This window comes from Condylostylus longicornis, unplaced genomic scaffold (genome assembly GCF_029603195.1).
Source record: "Condylostylus longicornis isolate FDR11 unplaced genomic scaffold, ASM2960319v2 ptg000039l, whole genome shotgun sequence".
Taxonomy (NCBI): Eukaryota; Metazoa; Arthropoda; class Insecta; order Diptera; family Dolichopodidae; genus Condylostylus; species Condylostylus longicornis.
In genome coordinates this window covers 310,519-331,355 of record NW_026578008.1, presented here as the reverse complement: position 1 = coordinate 331,355, position 20,837 = coordinate 310,519, and the positions used below count along the sequence as shown (strand labels likewise).

Sequence of the window (20,837 nt, the reverse complement as noted above, 5' to 3'; positions counted from 1 at the left end):
AACAACAACTTTTAATATTAGTGCGATGTGATGTTGTGATATTCTTTTTGCCGTGACAGTGAATATTATTACAACATGTTTTATGACAACATATATTATGTTTAGTATCTATTTCACGGAGTTTTTTATCGTGCGAATTTATAATCTCTTTATTATTACATTCAATTATTTGAATTTGATTTAATTGTTCAGTTAGCTTCTTACTTGATTTATCACTATAATTAGATAAATTTGTATTATTTGATATTGCAATAAAATGATTTGATCCTATGCTATTAATTGACATATTCTCTTCTTCACTGTTTTGACTGCTATTTACTGCATGCTGAAATCCTCGATTATCATGAAAAAATTGTTGCTGTGGATTTAATTTCTTCTTTTTAGATTTAAAACTTATATTATTATTATTAGCAAATTTTTTATTTAACATATAATGCGAATGTTTTGTATTAATACAAATTAAATGTTGATTTGGATCTCCGTCTTGATCGAATGCGTCATTTGGATTATTTAATGATGTTGTTGATGATATTAATTGTTTATTAGCCTGTTGTTGGTCCTCGGGGGCAAACTGCTAATCTCCACGATGTGAATTTCGTCTATCCGTATTTTTTCGATAAATCCATACTTGTAATAAAATTGCAATATCTAAACTGACCTAAAATTTAATTCAAATTATATTATAAAATATATACATACATATATATGTATATTTTAAAAAAGAACGAAATCGAAAAAATTTTTACTTACTTGTAACGAACCGCAAACCCAAAACTGAGTTGGAGCATTTCTTACAATAAAATAAACAGTCTTAAACATATCACCTAGCGTCCACATTAAAACCATGTGTATGCTCATACCATATGTTGATTTATTGCGAAAATTTCTCATAAATTGAGGAGCACCTTTATTTAATACGAAACAAAATTATTTTAATAACACATACATACATAATATATATAAAAATAAAATAACAAAAGAATTATAGATACAAAAAATAATTTTAATTTCAAATTGAATTGAAAATTATCTCAACATAAGAAAACGTATTTATTTTAATAAAGTATTTTGAAACTAACCAAGCATAGCCTCTGTAAAAACTGCTAAAAACCCTACTGTTTCCATAAACCAGTCATAAGGTAACATTAGATATGTTATTGCAGCGCCAACCGCCCAAAAAAACAACATAAAATCGAGATATGATTGAAAATCAGTCCATGACCAGAAATATTTTGGATCGAAATCTGTAATAAAAATAATTAATTAAAAAACTATAAATTAAACAAAAATATATAAAAATGGTTAATATTGAAAAAAAAAAACGCTTTACATATACATACATACATACATGACAAAAATAACAAAGATACAATACAATTTTATATTAAATAATAAATAAGACAATTAATATTCAATAAATTAATGTAAATATTTAAAAAAAAAAATTAATATACTTGTATGCTGTTTTAAATATAACAAAACTAAAAAATTATGTTTATGTAAAATTAATTTTTGTTTCTGTTCTTATGGCAAATTTTCAAGTATTTTTGTAAATTTTTTTATATTTTTTATTGATCACATTTATAACAATAATGACGTACCTTAAATTTTGTATAAAAAATAAATAATTTTTCTGTATTCAATGAAATTTTAATTGTGGTATGTGAAAATTAAAATAATATTTAATATTAATGTTACATGCTTAAAAATTTCTACTATATCTATTTATACAACAAAATAATTAATAAAAATTTTTCTTAAAAATTCAATAACTAAAACATTTTTTAAAACTTTAATATCAAAATTCTCAATCAAAAACATGGCAATATAGCAAAGATATGTTTAAAAAAAAAAGAGTTAAAAATGTAAGTAAGAAAATTAATAACTTAATTATACTTTATTAATGATATTTATGGCTATCAAAAGAAGTAATATTAAGTGTGCTCTCTCTGACTGATCTTATAAATTAATGCTTATACAATATATTTAAAATTATTTATAATATTGAATTTGTGAGTATAACACCAATTTTCTACACCATGTGTCGCTGTGTTTATTTCATGTATACCATGTTACACTAATGGATCACGAATTTCATTCGCGTCGTTAAATGAAACGCGTTTAAATATAAAAGAGTAATTTGTTAATTTTCTAAATAAATTTTATTTTAAAAAAGAACTGATTTTATACTCACATATTCTATATTAATATTTATAATACACCTACGCATATATATTTTGAAAAATAGTTATTATTAGAACTGTCATATGCTTTATGATTTTAAATAAAATTTTCAATTCCGAATTTTTAATTCGGAAATCAAATTAATATTAAACGAACTTAATATGAGGTAAGCTTGCAAAAGTGTTTCATTGTAAATGTTATTTATTTTAAAAAAAAGCTAGTATATAAGAACTGTTTGACCAGCTGTTGTTTAAATTATTATTTAAATGAAAATTTATTGTATTTTAAAATCAAAATTTAGCAACAATTGTCATGAATTCTAAAATGATTGAAATTTTTAGAATATTATGAGAAATTATTGAATTTTTCAAAATTTTTTTTTTTTTTTAAATATTGTAAAAATATGAAAGTGTGTTTATTGTTATGATATGTTTTAGTTTCAATTATTTTGTATAAAATTTAAATAAGAAAATATGTTTCGCATATAAAGCATTCGTTCCGTATATTACTGTGTATTCGTATTTTTTCGTATTCAAGCGCGCAGACATACGAATTCAGACACGACAACGAGTTATTGCGAATTATAGAGTAATACTTGTATATACAAAGGATTTATGAAGTTTAAATGTCCAAATTTACTAGTTATAAAGATTTTATATTTATAAGTTACATTTTTTTTTATATTTACGTACTTATGCATATCAAATACAAACTAATAAAGAAAAGTATTAAATAAGAAACTATTTAAATTTCTCTAACAAGGGGACATGAGTATATATTTGATCTTTAGTATCGATAATATTAAGTACATAATACGTATGTATTTGATATTATTTTCGAAAAAAAATAAATTTAAATGCTTAGTTTACTTGCAAACCACAATTTAAATAATTAAAATTTCTCTTACTACTTAAATATCGCCTATCTTGCCGATATCTTCCATCTAAATATTCTTTAAAATACTTTATAGATAAAATTTCAATTGTGTCATAAGTAAGCAAGAAATTGAATACTTTCTATAAATACTTATAAAATAAATCGAGTGCATAGTACATGCTATATTTTCCATATTATTATATGGTATTTGTATAGACTTATTAGAGAAACAAATCAACCCTAACATAAATGAATGAAAAATAATTAGAAGAAAAACAACAAAAATAGAAAAGATTTACATAAATAATCTCGGATTAAATTGTAAGATAATGAACTGTAATAGAGAAAAAAGATACATATGTATGTACATATATATTCCTTCATATATTTATATGTATATATAATACACATTTATAGGTTTATTATAAAGTTAAGAACAAAAATAGAATTTACAAAAAAAATGAAATAAACGGTGACTTAATTTCATGGTTGCATTTTATTTGCGTTCTTTTTTTCTTTATAAATTTTATTTATTTGCAAAAGCTTGATTTTATTTAATTTTCTGAAATAATTAAAATTATTATTAGTTGTCGCGCTGCGACAGTGTTTGATATTTATTCGAGAGCGTCAATTATGCGACGACTATGACATTTACATTTATATTATATTAATCGTATTTGTTTTTTTAGTTCAGAGGTTAAATCTAATAAGATTCACAGTTGTCAGAGCACTCACACATCAGGTGAAAAAATTTTTTAATTTGAAAAGCTCTAACTTTAAAAATGAAAACCATATAAAGCTTATTCTGTTATTTCAGTATTTTTCAAATTAAAATGCCAAAATGAGTTCTGTGAAATCTGAATTTTTTTTCAAGCACATAGAGCGCTCTAATCATAGAGAATCGTAATTTTTAGCTCTGAACGCTGTGAAATAAAAAAAAAACAAACACGGATATATTTTTTGACAGTACCTGTTTTTATGTTAAAAAAAACGCCTATTTTTGCAATCAAATGACATAAAATTACATTCAATTGAAAATTTGTATGGAAATTCTCCAAGTTGATGTTGTCAAATGCAACTTTATTAGAAATATTAAAGATGAAAAATTTTACTAAATAAACTAGCTTAATTACGATTTTGAATAAACCAAATAATCATTATATCGTATTGCTGTTTGTAATCAAGAAAATTTAAAATTTCCTTCTACAGACATATTTAATTTAAATTTCAGTAAATAACACAAATGCACAAAAATAAAATGTTGCATTCTCGTTACAAAACATTTTTGTAAAGGAATTAAATTTCTTTTACCGAAAATGAAATTTAAATATAAAATTATTTATCTCATTTTTCATTTGAACAAAAAAAAAGTTGTTATATATATATAAAGTTTAGCATGAGCATATATAGAGCTTTAATAAATAAATTTTAGTATTGTTTACAATATGCGCGTTCATATAATATAATTTAATTTAAATTCTAAGCTACATATAAGTACATAAAATATGTATAATATTCTTTTACAATAACAAAAGCGAATAACTTTAAAGCCATATTAAGACATCGTATTATTATTAAAGTGGAAACACAAAATAGAAAATTTTTTCTAACGCTTTTCAACTATATGTATTTTAATTCGGTGATATTTTAATGTTATTAATTGAGTATCATATATACATATGTATATAATCTAAATAGATGTGAGTATATTATAAGTTAACATGCACTAAATTGAGATAAGTGTATAAAATTCACAATTATTATTAATTGTAAAGAATAAAATTGAATTATCTAACACAATAAATTTATTTTGATATTAGTACATTATATTACAAACTTGAGCACATAAGAACTTTAAAATTTGAAATTAAAATGTAATGACTAAAATTTTATAATCAAATATTTAAGTAAATCATATATATATAGATAAATTAATATGGAAAAATTTATTTAAAAAAAATATTTGAGAATCAAAAATTTTTATTATGTAATGATATTAAAAACTTTATGATTACCCTAGTCTTCATTAATCTGGGAAAAAACTGCTCTTAATTTAAGGTAGAGTAAGTGAAATTTCAATATTGAAAACTGCTGATTACATTTTTGTAGTACTATTGTAGAAATTCTGTAATTGTCAAACTTGTTTTCACTACATTATTTTGGAATCGATGGAACTTTGAAATTTACCGGTTTTAAAACTTTTCACTACATTATTTTTTTTATTAAAAATATTGCTATATTATTAAAACGCAATATAACAGATTATATTGCATCTAAATAATAAAATGTAAAAACGTAAATGTCAAAATTCTACACAAGAGTACGTATATAAAAATTTTTAGCTGCGCTAACTACAACAATGTGGTATTACGATGACATTACTCAATATAAATAAACTACTGTCTAACTACTTTTGCAGTACGTTACCGAAAACTGTAAATTGCAGAAATACCGTATTTATGCTTTAATGAAGACAGCTTTTATCTCAAAAAATATTATTTCATTGAGAAGAACAAACGGCGAAATATGAAAAGAATTCAAAAAAACCTTTCTCTACATTATACATAAATAGAATTCTAATAAAATTTTAAATGATTTAACTTAGACTTATTTAAATTAAATTTAAGAAACATAAGTACGTAAATATATTTTATAATCTTTTAGCTAGATATAAAATTTTAGTTCACTTATTGCTTAGAAAATTCTTAATTAAAAATAATTACACATACAATTTAAATATACAATACATACATACATATAAAATATTTCTCCAATTTAAAATGCATATGATGTGCTAAATTAAATAATTTATATAATTTTTCCAATTATATTTCATTAAGTATATGTGTGATTATTTAATTTAATTATGATTATTAGTTTATAATTTAGCATATCTTATTACTTATATAGGTTATCACTACTATGATAATTAATAATTATTACAAAAAAATTTAGAAAAAGGACATTAAAAATACAAAAACATGATAATTTTTAATATTGCTAATTAAATTTTATTAATATAATTTAAATATTGAAAAAATATAAAGAACAATATTATAAAAAAAAAACAAAACAAAAAATAACACTAAAAACAGTCGGCGGGCGGTAACGAACAAACAAACGAACGAACAAACAAACGAACAAATAAATAAAATAACTGAAATCTAACATAAATGTATAGATTATAATTCTGTGGTAATAACGAAAAACAATTTAAATTATAAGTAATTTACAGTTGCTTTTTGAATATATTTGGAAAACTATTTATAACTGATTTATAACATCCTATATTGTATAAAATGGTTTTCTGAAATGCAGAGAAAAATAAATCGTGTATTTAAAAATTTTTGATGCTTTTTTTGATAAAATTTTGACAATCAATATTTACCAATATGTATTAGTAAATATATATAAATTGACATAAGGTTGGCTTAGAAAATTTGTGATAATAAAAAACGTTTTAAAAACTAAGTATGTATGTAGCTAGAAGTTACAACGACAAAAACTCAAAATTGTCAAACAAAAGAAAGTGATAATTCATTGCATTTAGTCAATAAAAGTATCATATAGTATTAAGTATTGCTTTTAAATAAACCTTTTGTATGCGATTTCTGAACTTTCGCTTTTTGACATTGTGGAATAATATACCACATTTATTTTTCTTGGAAATGTTCTTTTAAAAAAAATTTTCAGAACAGTTTCTCAATTTTTTTTTTGTTATTTGGGTAATTTAATCAAATTTTTTTGGATTATAAATTCAAATATGCGGTAATATCTTAATTATATACTTCAGTTGACTTATATACTTATATTGTTTTTCCTTATTGCCACAGAATATTATTAGAGTATGCATCATTTACACGAAAAATAATATTTCAAACAGAATGAAAACATAAAAAGTACAAAAAAAAAACAAATAAATTCCAATTTAAATAATGAGTTTAATTTTTCATGGTTTTTGTTTTTAGCTCAATAGTTTAAATATTATGTATGTTTAGTTTTTTTTGTTGTTGTTGTTTATAATTATACTAAAAACATAATAATTATAAATTTGTATGATTATTATATTAAAAGAGTAAAGAGTATAAGTATATAATATGACAGAAATTCTCTAAATATATATTTTATTTATGTATTGTGTGTGTATATCGTGCAAGCGATGACATACCACTCAAATAATGCCTTGAACGAACTCTTTTTAATGCACCCGGTGATGATGATAATCCAGCTCCTTCAGAATCTTCAATTATTTGTTGTACTCTAGGCTCAGTGTTATCTTCACCTTTAATATTTTATTGATTGATTTTTTTTTGTTTTTGTGTTTAAGTTTTTTTTTTTCGAATTTTTTGAGTTGTAATTTTTTTTTCTTTCGAATGTTTATAAATATACAAGTATTATACATTATATAATAAATATTTATATACTTATTTATTTATAATAAAATTAATTTCATGTATTTTATATTTATTTTATATAAATTTGTAATTATTTTAATTCTATTTGTTTAGATTTTGAATTAAAAATTTTTATTTTGCATTTTTTTCTTTTTATGTCTAATTAATGTGTTTATAATTATATTTATATAATTTTTATTATATAATAGCAAATTAAATTTTATACAAAAATTATTTAAACCAATTTTAAAATATTTATTTTTTTTAAGAAAATTATGTATTTAAAAATTGAATTTGTTTTTAAATTTTAATACGAATTTATTGTAGGAATATTTCATTTTCATTTACATTTTGGATAATATATTTGATGGCCTAGTAGTAGACGTTACCGTGTGGCGGTTATACTAGTAAGAAAGGCGTTTTTAATAGTGCTGCTACTACTAGATACAATATATTTTTAATTTTTAATTAAGTGCCCCAATTATATTACGTTAATAAAATTTTGTTATTTTTTTTGTTACAGCAATATTTTTAAAAAATTATAAATTCTATTGCACTTTTAATATCCAATACAAAAGCATAAAAATTACCGAACAAATTCCATGTAAAAATAAATGATTAATTAGGTTACGTTGATCTGTAAAAAAAAAGCTCTTCACCCCATTTCAATAATCTTAAATTAATGAGTACAGTTGAAACAAATTAAAAAAAAAGTAAAGTACTTATTTCAGAAATATTTATTATAAAAAGTTACGATATTTAAGTAGAACTTATTTAAATAAATATACGATTTTATGAAATATCGTAATTGTGGTAAAATATCGTAAATATCGTATACGATTCTATAAAATATCGTAATTTTGTACGATATTTTATAAATAACATGCTGAATGTGGTTCTGATTTTCCATATTATTTATATTAATAATTAATACAAAAAAAATTAAATAATAAAGGCAATTAATAAAGTTGTAAGAAACTTTTAACATTGCAATAATCAACAAAATTACGAACGCTAGGCAGCATAAATGCTATATAGTTGGTCTTTTTAAAAATTGTATGTGATTTTCCGAATTTTCTAATAAAATATATTATATTAACAAAAAAAAAAACAGACATCAAATTAAAAATTTTGGAATCAACCGGTTTAAAAACTTTTTACAAAAATTACGTAATTAAAATATTGCATTAAAAATATTCGAACACACGTACAGTTTACTATTAAAATTTTAATTTTACTTTAAAATTGGTTTAAAATATTTTTAAATTACATTATTTATTAAAATATTTTTATTTTATAATAATAATTATTTAAAATTTTATAATATATTAAAAAAAAAATAAATTAATTTACCTGAAAATGCAACATCCTTATGATGAGCTATTACAGTACTATTTCTTTTAACTTTAACACATAAATGTATCATTAGAAACATTGTAATATTCATTACAACACTTTGAACTAATAAAGGAAGCTCAAAACGTTTTGCAAACCTAAAAATACAAAAAAAAAATGCGTTCTTTAATTATTGAAAATTCACAAAAATTAAATTTAAAATAAATAAAATATAATTTAAAAATTTTTATTATATTTCTTTATATACCTAATTTATTTTGATATTAAATTTATTTTTACTAATGATGGGCGTCAAAAGGACGGCGAGTAATTTTTAAGTTATAAAAAATTAATATCAAATTTTAGTTAATAAATACAACACAGAACAGAAGCGTTATATTTTGTAGAACCTTTTCTAAGCCTATTGCATTCGCAAATCATTACCGAAAAGCATAAAATATCATGAATTTTGTTACTATACCCTCGTTTAAATTGCACATAAAATTTCTTTTTTCAATTCTGTGTTACGTCCTTCATAGAATTTAAAATTTTTATGTTTAAAAAAAAAGTATATAGTTCAAGATATTGATCCAATTTTGTAATAGTGTGAATTTTTTTTAAAGAAATAGAAAATATTTTAGTTTAAAATTTAGGACATAAAATCATTAAACTAACTTTTTAAATATCAATCAAATATGTCTATAATATGTATGTACTTTATAAAATGTATTAAATGGAAATTTAAGTATATTCTTACACAGTGTAGTTATGTGTAAGGACATTTGATACTTTTAAGGCGAATGTTAAAACATAGAGTGAAAATTTCAAAAAGGTTTATATTTTGTGTTCAAACAAACTTGAATTTGCAAAAAAAATTAAAAACATTTTTAATGTTTTCATAGCTACTACTGTACATAGGTAGTACTGCTTCAAATATTCCTACACCTCATAATAAAAGACAACTCATTAATTTCAAAAATATTAATTGGATTTTCTAAGAAAAATTTTTAAACATAGCAAAAATGTGAATTACTTTTCATATCTCCGGCTATATTTTTTCTCCAAATACCATTTAATTTCTGGATTGTAAAAAATAATTTATGAAAATTTAAAATACGAGTATTATAGGAGAATATAATACTTAAATTACCAATATGATTATTTCTTAAAAATGGTCAAAAACGTAAAATCGAGCCGGTTAGTAAAAATCCGGTTCCAGAGACCTACAACTTTCTTTAAAATCGGTTAAGCCGAACTGAGATTCTAAACTGAACACAGACAAACATTTCTATAAAACTAGATTATTTAAGCTTTCCGATATAGCATGAAGAAACGCATTTCCGTGGAAAACGTAGTCTTGTAAAATAGGGTAAGTACCATCAGATAATCACTCTTATTGCATGCAATGCGGTTAGTAAGACTAAATTTAAAATAAAATTAGTTTTGAAGAGTGCGTGTTCAATTTTTTTTTTGTATTTTCCGTGGTATTTAATATCAAAAAAAAAATATGAATAAAGTAAATAAATTTGAGTTTATTTTTTTCCTAAAAATCAAAAATCTATCTGCATTCATAACCCTTATATTTTTTACATATAATTGTCCAAATATCTTTTGCACTTCATATTATTAAAGTTTCAAATTTCCAACTTATAATTTCAACAAAATAAATGATTCACTTGAATTAAATTAATGTATTTTTGCAAACCATAAAAAAAATATTATTTTTTTTTTATTGATTTTCCCAATATGTATTCATTTATAAATTTTTTAAAAACATAATATAAATAAAAAAATAATTTCTAGAAATTACAAGCGATGTATATGGTGAGTAAGAAATTAAAGTACGTACACATAAATTAATTTATATATTGAATAAAATGGTTTTACAAAACCGTATGTTAAGCATATTTTTAACAATTTGAAACCGATAAATTTATTTAAAATAAATGCAAGAGCAAGAATAGTGTTAAAAATATGAATTTCTTTACAGCACAATTTTAAAAAAAGGAATTCTGTAAAATATTACAGAATTGAATGAATATTTCTGAAATTCTTAATATTTCTCAATAAAATTTGGAATTTTTCTTTCAGTGAATATCAATAGACACATAATGAACCGAAACAATGAAATAGAATTAAAACATAATGGGCAAAACGTAGGAATGCGTAATTTTTCAGGAAACGATAAGGAATGTGCGTTTTTTATTTTCTTTAACACTCTTCTAATTTTAGTTTCGGATTTTAATCTAACAAATATTTATAACAGCTTTGAATCAGTTGGAGTTTCGAACGTAGTACTTATGTAAATTCTAGAAAACGAAATTTTTGGGTTAGAAAACTGAAAATTTTTGAAATAATGTTGATTCATTCTAAGAAATCATCTCTCGAAAGCTTTAACACTAGTTTTGGACTACCCTTTAGATTTAGATTTAAAAATCAGAATGACATATACATATATGTAAGTAAATTAATAGTCGGTTTGATTTCGAGTTCAGCGACTTTATAATAATAACAAAAATGTATAATTACTCATTTAATAAGGAGCGGACTATAGGTCAGTACTTATAGGTTCTGATAAAAACAACATTTAGAAATTAATTAACAATTTTTATAAATAAAAAAAAGCAAACCAAATTCTTTATTTTTTTGTTATCATTAATTTCTAAACTACAGACAAACTTGAATTTTTGATCGAAAAATAGCCTAGAAATAAATAATTTTTAAAATTTTTAATAAATTACGAGTTTTGATAATTTAAAATATTTTTTTTACCGTATTTAATAAAGAAACAAGAATAATAATAATTTTTGTAAAATTTTAGCATATCTTGACCACATTTTGCTGGTGGTCACGTTTTTTTTATATAAAAAGCGTATTTTTTTTAGTTCTGTTTTTATTGCTTTTATTTTGATAACAATTTAATCAATGAAAATTTTTTTATATAAAAACAAAACTTGTATTAAACGGTATTTTTAATTTGATTATGTAAATTTTTTTATTCAAATTTATTGATTTTCAAAATATATATAAATGGTTATATGTGTAGAAAATAATTTTGAAAAAATTCCGGAAATAAAGCTAAAATAAAATTGAATAAATCAAAGTACAATTTTTCCACAATGTAAAAAAAAGCAGCAGAATATTTAAAATTTGTATTTATTCTCTTTTCATTACGAGTGTTTTACTTATCAAATGTATGTATGTGTGTATAGAAAAAGAGGTTTCACCTTGAAATTTAAAATCAAAATGTTACTAAAAAATCTTATTTATACATATTCATATTACATACAGGGTGACCAAGACTCGACGGTAATCTTGAAGCAAGCTGATAGATTGCGTTTATCTTTAGAAGAAAAAAATAAATTTTTTGTGCTCTACTTCTCAAATTATTAGCCCTCAAATTTGAAATCTCGAAGAACCGTCTAATTTTGATTGATTAATTTAGAAAATATCATGAGAAAAACGAGCCTACAAAGTTTGTTTAGCCTGTTATATTTCCAGAATTATCAATTAAAATGCACAAACTATAAGGGTTTCAGAAATTTCATATTGGAGGCTTTATAATTCAAGAAGGAGGACCCAAAAAGTAAAATGTCTCGACTTAAATGTTTTTTGTTTATCTGAAGACATTTTATTATAATGATTCAGTAATATAATCAAGTCTCTTTCGGACACTCTGTATATAGGCAATTCATTTAGGCAATATTACAATAATAAAATAAATTATGTATGTAAGTTTTACTTTTATGGTTTTGGGTTCTAATTGAAAAAAAAGACTAGATTTAAGAAAGAATTTGGGCAAAATTTAAAAATAAACTATTGGTAAATTCAATTTTTGTAGTTTGGTAAAGAAAATTTTTTGAGTACGAGGTAAGTAGTAAATAATCTTGACTTTGTAATATATTTTAATATTTTTTGAAAGAAGTAACTCTTACTCAAAGCACACCTGCAATTTTTCTTGTACTATGAAATTAAAGGGAACGTCAAGTTAAATTAGGGTTTGCTCTTATCTTATTTATTAGATAAATAATGTTAAATTATTTCATTATCACAAAAATGCTATCATAAAAAAATAAAATTTATAACAAATTACTCATATTTGTTTTTATTTTTTTTTTTAAGGGAACTAATGTTATCTTTACAACTAGTATGTGTAATAATTATTTATCATATTTGGTGATTTGTTGGAATTTTTACAAAAATTCAGAATAATTTTCTAAGAAATTGAAGGTAAATCATATAGCGAGTCATACCTAAAGATATTTAGATAACAAAATGAAAATATAAGTATACATGATGATAACAAAGATTTTAAGTAATCAGAAAATATAATAAAATTTTGAAATGAGATTTAAAAGATAAGAAATCTTTTATAAATCTTAAATTTATAATATTTAAATTTACGTTTCTTCAATAAATAACAAGTTGCTTGTAATTGTATGTAGATTATATAAATTAAATGAAATAAATTAACAATATAAGTTTAAAATAGCGTGGACTTAATGTTGCACCACACTTTATCTATTTAATTAATTTAAATCCGTATTTAAATATTAAAATAAATGATATTACCTAATATTTAAAAAAAATTATTCAAAAGTTCCACAGTATTTCATGAAATTTTCAGAAAATAAAATTTAAACCCTTCAAATTATAACACTATTTTCATTTTTTCTTCTTAAATCCTTATGGAGCTTGCAAGAATCTCCGGATTTCTATATTTGTTCCAGAATTGAGGACTTTTTCTGTATTTTCAGAATTTCTTCTGTTCCGCAATTTTTTTCTACAGGTAATATTTTGTATTCTGTAGTATAGCTATTTTAATTTTGTAAATCTTACAATAATAATTAATCCATAATGAATCAGTAGTATTTTTCAAAAATTTTTTTAATTAGATTCCTTCATTATGTATTATTTGAAATAAAATCGAAATTTGAAAAATTCCAAAGAGAAAAATAATTACTTCTCAAATCAAATTTTTAACAAACTAGATTTGATTTTTTAAAATTTGAGAATTGTCAAATATTTTTCAATAAATTTCAAAACTATTTTTTACGTACAAAAAATTATAATATTCTGCTACAAAAAAAAATGGATCTAGTATTCAAAAAATTTTTTTTCGAAACTTTTCCTGGTAAAAAAAATTGATAGTTTTTAATTTTTCCCATTTGTGTAAAAAATGGTACCCTATATGGTTTGGGATTTTTAAAGGCATTTTTCTTAGGCTGGGCGCATTTTAAAAATTTAAAAAAATTATTTTCGGAAAATAGAGATCATTTGCCATCTGAAATTATTAAAATAAACCACTAAGAGTGAATTTTTAAAATTTTGCCAAACAAATTTTGACATTTCAAAAAATTTATTAAAAAAAATAATTTACTATGTTACGAAGTTTGGATTTTTCTTTATTCAGATCTGAAAATTAAATGGATTGACGATAAAATTATCAAATTTGGGGAGCGAACATTTCGGATAATGTACGAATAACAATGAATTCAATGATAATGGCAAAAAGTAACAAGAATTTTTTGGTTATGTTTGATATTGAATGAATATCAAGTAACGTTCAAGAATTACGGAATTTTTATTTTAAGAAGGACGGACTTTTAATATGCAATAAAAATCGGATTTAGAAAATTGTACAAATTACTATAATATGTAATATGCAGCATTCTGATGATTTCGGTGTAAGCCAATGTTGCTTTTTATTAAATTTAAATGAGAAACTTAATCGTACATTTTAGGCAAAAAATTTTAAGTCAATTGAATTTTAAAAAAATTATCTTAATTTTTGAATAATTTCAATATCATTGAATTAAAGTGTCTAAATTAATTAGAAATCCACTTGCTGTTTCACAAAAAAAAAAAGGAAAAATCTTTAATTTAAAACCTAAACCTTGAAAATATATGGACAATGTCAAATTTCTTTCATTTTCCCAACTTTTAAAGTATTTTTAAAAAATTATTTTCAATTAATTATTGTAAAAGTAGGGAATTTATTGTTAAGAGCTAAGTATTATTATTCATTAAATTTTTCGATAACCCTGTTCAAATCAAATATCCTAATAAATTTTATAAGCATTGTCGTCTAATTGTCTTATAGTTTAATTTCATAGCAATAAAATATAAATATGTTGAATAATAAAATTAAGTAAGTAAATGAAATTAAAAACAAGTTTCCTTGAAATTTTCCAAAAATCAATTTAAATATTAATCCATATCTGAATCCATTTAAACCATATTTGTAAATACGAAAGTTTTTTTTGTTGTCTATAAAATTAAAATTTAATTTACTGAATTTTTTAAAATAATTTACTTAAGTACTACAATAATGTAATTGTAAATATTTTTATTGATTTTTCAATTCAATTAAAGTTTAACCGGAATTAAATATGAGTATATATGTAAGTATATATGAAAAGCTTAGTTCCTAAACGACACTATAAAAGATGATCACGATGGAAACAACTGATAAGACAGAAATATATTGATTTTGTAGTTATTTTTCAATTTAAATCAGAAAACCAATTTTTGTAAACCATGTGTAGTAAAACTATAATTTAAAAATATTATCAAGTAAGGGCATTCCAGTCGTACAAGTCATTATCAATTTTCTTTAAATATTTATTTTTTTTTTATGCACTTAACTGCATTCATTGCCAGTGCAATATTTCAAAACCTTGAATTTTATATTGAATGCATTGCTACTTTTATTTTAATTTTTTTTTTTTTAATAAAATAAAAGAAAAATTTCTTTTAAATAATTTTAAATAAAATTTTTTATTTTTTATTTAGGTACTTATTTAAGTATACGTCTTGTGTATAATTTGTATTGTAACTACAATAGAAATCTGCTCTACTGAACACCAAAATTTTATGAACTTTCGAGCAGAGTAAACACACAAATATGTTAGCATTGACTGCCTTACTTATACTGTGCAACAATCTTAAGAGAAGAGCCCAACATTAAGTGAACAAATTTTACAAAACTGTTTTTTTTTTTATTTCTCTCAATGTAACGAAGAGTTTTTATATTGAATTAGAGGAAAGAGCAATACAGTCGAAAATAATTATTTGCAATACTCATATAAGCAAAATTCTTTTACTTATAAGCAATGCCTTTTTTGCCCACATGTAATTTTTTTAATCAAATAAGAAGTGCATAACTGCAAAATATGGATACATACCCGAAAGGATGTGTATAATTTATTATCGTGTTCAGCTTTATTTTGAGTCAATTTTTTTTCAAATGCCGAAAACAAAATATTAAAAGAAAACATTTAAAAAAATCTTTGGAACCAAGTGTAAGTTAGTGTTACAACAATATCTAAAGAAATTGGTATTACAAAATCAACTTTGTGTGCAGATACAATGGGCTACAGATAACGATATCTCAATAATCAACCAAAGTCACTCTTAGAAACATAAGAGAACTTTAAAAACTACTTTTCAGCTCATGATTTATTTGGAATTTAATATAGTGTTCAACTTATTTAATAGAATGAGAATATGTCGTTGTTTTTATTGTGTACACTAAAACTAGATTTTTACTGTATTTAAATAGAAATTTTAATTATAATTGAAAATTACCAATAAGAATACTATCATTCTTAAATTTCTTTTTTCTTAATAAGTACCTTATTTACTTATTTATTAGCTTAAGGAATTGAAAATTATTTAATCATTTGCTTTCTTTTAATAAATTTTAAAATGCTTATAATTGTAAGAATGAGCTTTATTTTTTTTATATTCCCACAATGCATATACTTATATACACATAGAAGCATATAGAGCATCTTGAAATAAAAATACCGAAAAATTATTTTAAATTGCTATCATAAGTACTTTTAAAAATAGAAATTGTACGAGTAATAAGAAAATAAATAAAATTTCTGTTTTGTAAATTAATAAGTAAGCAGTAGCGAGTGGCATATATTTTATTATCAAAGAAAAACCAAGTTAGTCACCAGCTTTTTAATTCAATTTATTTTTGGAATAAATAAAAATTTCTTTATTAAATAATTGCATATATGTACATATGTATAAAGAAAATCATGTCAAAAATTTTAAATAATTATTATTTAAAAAAAAAAATACATACGATTTTTTTACAATCTGAATAATTATTGAGGTCAATTAGTTGTGAGAGAACAACAACAACAACAACAAAAAAAATCTAAAATCTACGTAGGCATTTTTTTATGAACTTAAGTATCAACGACCGTGAATTTAATACGCTATCGTGCATGTACACATCACTCACATCACAGCAAAAAAAAAAAACAGAACAGAACACAAAAAAAAATACAATAACAAAGGAAAGGCAGTAACAAAAAGCGAAAAAGCTAAAAACTTTTTTTTTAATAAATTTCCTGATTAAAAACATTAAGAATTTTATATATACGTATATATGTATATAGGTGCCCCTAATCTGGTTCTATAGATACATGACTATAATATGTATATAAATACATAAATTGTATATATATGAATACAATGTTAGTAAGTAGTTATAAAATTATAAATTAGAACTAAAATAAAATTTAATATTAAAATTATGTAGGATATAAAAAGAAATAGAAATAAAGTATACTTATTGGTATAGGTAGGATAGGTACCTACTTAAATACTTACCAAAAGAATATCCTTAATGAATTTGCACTTAACAATGCTAAACATACATATAATGAGAAACCTTCTGCATCTTGAGTTTTTTTAATTTCTCTATATTGTGGAACATATGGTATAACACCGCCAACAACCATTGCTGATGCTGCCGCCCATCCCACCAAATGACGGACTGTTAATCCAAGTTCATCATTTATTATCCAATCCATTATTTTTGCTTTAATAATTTATTTCTTCTTCTCTTAATTCTTAATTCTTCTAATTTTATATTCTTTTTTTTAATATTTCACTTTTTATACTTAAATTTAATTTACTTTTCTTACAAAGATATGAAATTTTTAACTTATATTTTTTATTTTATATTTTTTGTTGTTTTTTTTTTTTAACTTTTCTCGAATAAGTAGTAAATAAGTAGTTTTAGTCATAAATATTTTAATTTTTATTTCTTCTTATTTTTTGTATGGCTTCCTTAATAATATGCGAACATTTTTTTAATCAGATTTTTTACACCGTTAATATAATTCTGATTTTTATATCTATATGTATGTATATAATGTAGATATAGGTGTATAGTTACATTTTCTTTTAAGTTAACTTTCAATAAAAGTAGAAAAAAAAAATTGCAGTTGTTTGCTGCTATTGTATTTGTTGTTTAAATGTGGGTGGGTTGTAGATGATGAATGTTATTAACAAAACAAAAAAAAATTTAATTTTAATTTTACTAATAAAGTTAAATTTTTATATAACTGCTGTACATATAGAAAATATTTTGTATTATTGTATGAATAAACATTTCTGGTGTAATCATTATTCTTATACTGTTGTAAATTTATGTATAGTTCAATTGAAGTATTGTTGAAAAATTTTCCGGCTTCCGTTCAATGAATTCAATTGATTTCTTCCCTTAAACTTGATGTATATACAATAATATTATTATTTTTTCTTCATTATTAATCCATAATTTTTTTGATTTATGTACGTTTCCAAAATAATATGGAAAATCCGAAATAATATGGTGTAGAAACTAAAAATGAATAAAAATGGTTTTAAAGATTTTTTTTTTTCTATTTGGAAAATCACTTGAAATTGAAGTTGGTAGGTACAAGAAGTTTTTTTTTTTATTTACATACCTTTAATAGTAGGCTAAGTACATAATGATTTAATTTTCATATTCTTGTATATTTTATGTATGTATGTTTGCATACCTACATATAAAAAAATATTTTGTAGATAAAAGATTTAAATATGTAGGTAGAATTGAATTTAACTAGTTTTTCTTTTTTTTTAATATTTAGCTGAATTGCTTAATTTTATGCTTATTTATTTATTCTTTATTGTTTATTTTTGCTGTTTTTTTTTTTTGTAATAAAATAAGACTTAGCAATTAATGGATGACATTTGTTGTAAATTTGTGCAATATTTTTTTGTTTTTCTTTTTAATCTTTTTAAATTGACATTCTTCTTTTAGCATGTTGTTTCAAAATTCTTTTATTATTGATAGAAATTTTTTTGACTTAATTTCAAGGTAGAATGGGGTAGGTAATAAATTTATGCTTCTGATATTTTTCTTTCTGTGTTCGATTCGTTTTTCCCTTTTCTTTTTGTACAAAAAAGAAGCAAAAAGGGGACCCAATTCTAATTCTAAGTTTCTGCCTCCAACATTTAGGTAGGTTATGGAAATTTAGGTTTTAAGTGAAGAGATCCAACATAATCCAAGTTTTTCTTTTTATAAAATATGTAAGTAGGTAAATTGGTTTTTAGGTATTCTTCTGCATTAATAAATGTATGTATGTATGTATGTATATTTTAGAATTATAACTAAAATTTGTTTGTAGCACACCAAATACCTTACTTTAAAGCTTATTATATTTTATTTTTTTATTATCATAATTCTTTCCTCTTAAAATTACACTTAATTTCTTTTTAAACACAAATTCTAATTTTCTTTAGCTTTTTCCAAAATTTACTTGAAATATTTTTTTTTTTGTCACTGTAAAATATTTTATTAAGAGGGTATCTACATTAAATTTTTCATTTTTTCATCATACTTTTTTTTGTTAATTCCCTTTGTATAAGATAAGATTTTTATGGTAAGATAGGGAAATGAAAATGCAGAAAAGAAAAAACTTAATTATATTTTTTTTACAACTTAATTATAACTATATTTTATTTTCACTAAAATCTTAACTAATTGCAAATATTTGTTTATATTTTTTTATATTTAATAATTTAAACATTTCAATTTATTTTTTAATTTTTTTTAATTTTTTTTTTTCTCTTATATAAACTACTAACTTCGAGTTGATAAATCCATAATCTGATAATAAAAATTATATACTGAAAAAAAAATATATATTATAAAGTTATATATATATATATACATTTTTTTATGGTGATAAGCCAAGGTATGAAAAAAAATTCTTGTTATGTTCTTTTCTTTACACCTATTTTCAATATGTCAATTGAAATGGATTGTCATTTAATTCCTATTTCCTACTTCAGTATATCAATGCAATGATTTTCTGAACGCACACTAAAGAAATTTAAATGGAAATCTAAATGAATGCAGTAAGCAATTGTCAAAAATAATTAATGTTGTGATTCTATTTATGTGTAAAAACAGAAGTAAATTGGTAAAAGGCAACGATGGAAAATTTCTTTTGTTAATGCAGAATAAAAATGGAACGGCAAAATCAATTGTTCGATATTTTACATGTAATATCAGACGCACATGCAAGCAAATGGTGTCAAAAAAAAAAAACACCAGCGATAAAATAGAGTTTTTAGGCTACTTTATTTCCCTTAGTTAATTTCGCACTTTAATTTCAATTTATTTGGACTAGTCTGATTTATAAAATCTTTATTCCGTGTAAATTTTAACATTTAGCCGCTGAAAATTGCTCGCGTTTCGTTCTGTTTTTATCTTAAATTTATACCACAGCAATTTCTTTGTGGCAACCACAACAGGTTTGATTTTATATTTTTCAAGGGTTTTGGTGTTTGAAACTAAAAAGAATATATTTTAATATTTTTTGATGATTTTTTCAATTAAATTCAATTAATTGAATTCATTATGTGCTATTTGAAATAAAAATGAAATTTGAAAAATTTCAAAGCGAAAAATAATTACTTCCCAAATCAAATTTTTAACAAATTAAATTTGATTTTTTAAAAATTGAAATTTATCAACAAATATTTTTTAATAACGAAAAACTGGAATTTTCTACAAAAAAAAAAAATTAATCTAGTATTCAAAAAATTTTTTTTCGAAACTTTTCTTGGTAAAAAAAATTGATAGTTTTTAATTTTTCCCATTTGTGTAAAAAATGGTATCCTATATGGTTTGGGATTTTTAAATGCATTTTACTCGGAATGGGTGCAATTTAAAAATTTAAATAAATTATTTTCGGAAACTAGAGA

General features: G+C 22.0%; 1 protein-coding gene across 2 annotated transcripts; it reads right to left on the bottom strand.

The window, feature by feature from the left end:
* Window positions 1-425: 425 nt before the first annotated feature.
* LOC129609433 (solute carrier family 66 member 2) lies at window positions 426-19,694 on the bottom strand. 2 transcript variants are annotated; one of them, XM_055521341.1, is made up of 7 exons: window positions 18,548-19,686; window positions 17,424-18,441; window positions 8,808-8,947; window positions 7,229-7,342; window positions 1,080-1,244; window positions 751-905; window positions 426-658 (listed from the first exon to the last, which is right to left on the bottom strand). In XM_055521341.1, exons 2-7 carry the CDS (start codon window positions 17,624-17,626, stop codon window positions 575-577), a joined length of 861 nt encoding a protein of 286 aa, XP_055377316.1. In that variant the 5' UTR covers window positions 17,627-18,441; window positions 18,548-19,686; the 3' UTR covers window positions 426-574. The 2 variants fall into 2 exon arrangements, with proteins under 2 accessions (XP_055377316.1, XP_055377317.1); XM_055521342.1 differs by lacking the exon at window positions 7,229-7,342 and having other exon boundaries at window positions 18,548-19,694.
* Between the last annotated feature and the right edge of the window lie 1,143 nt (window positions 19,695-20,837).

Bases quoted from the DNA above. Each gene is read 5' to 3' on its own strand.
- LOC129609433 (XM_055521341.1), bottom strand. From the start codon at position 17,626: ATGGATTGGATAATAAATGATGAACTTGGATTAACAGTCCGTCATTTG. The intron at 7,343-8,807 runs GTAAATTAATTT...AAAATATTAAAG, and splicing joins TAAGGATGTTGCATTTTCAG to GTGAAGATAACACTGAGCCT. The intron at 1,245-7,228 runs GTATGTCATCGC...TTTTTATTACAG, and splicing joins TTCAAGGCATTATTTGAGTG to ATTTCGATCCAAAATATTTC.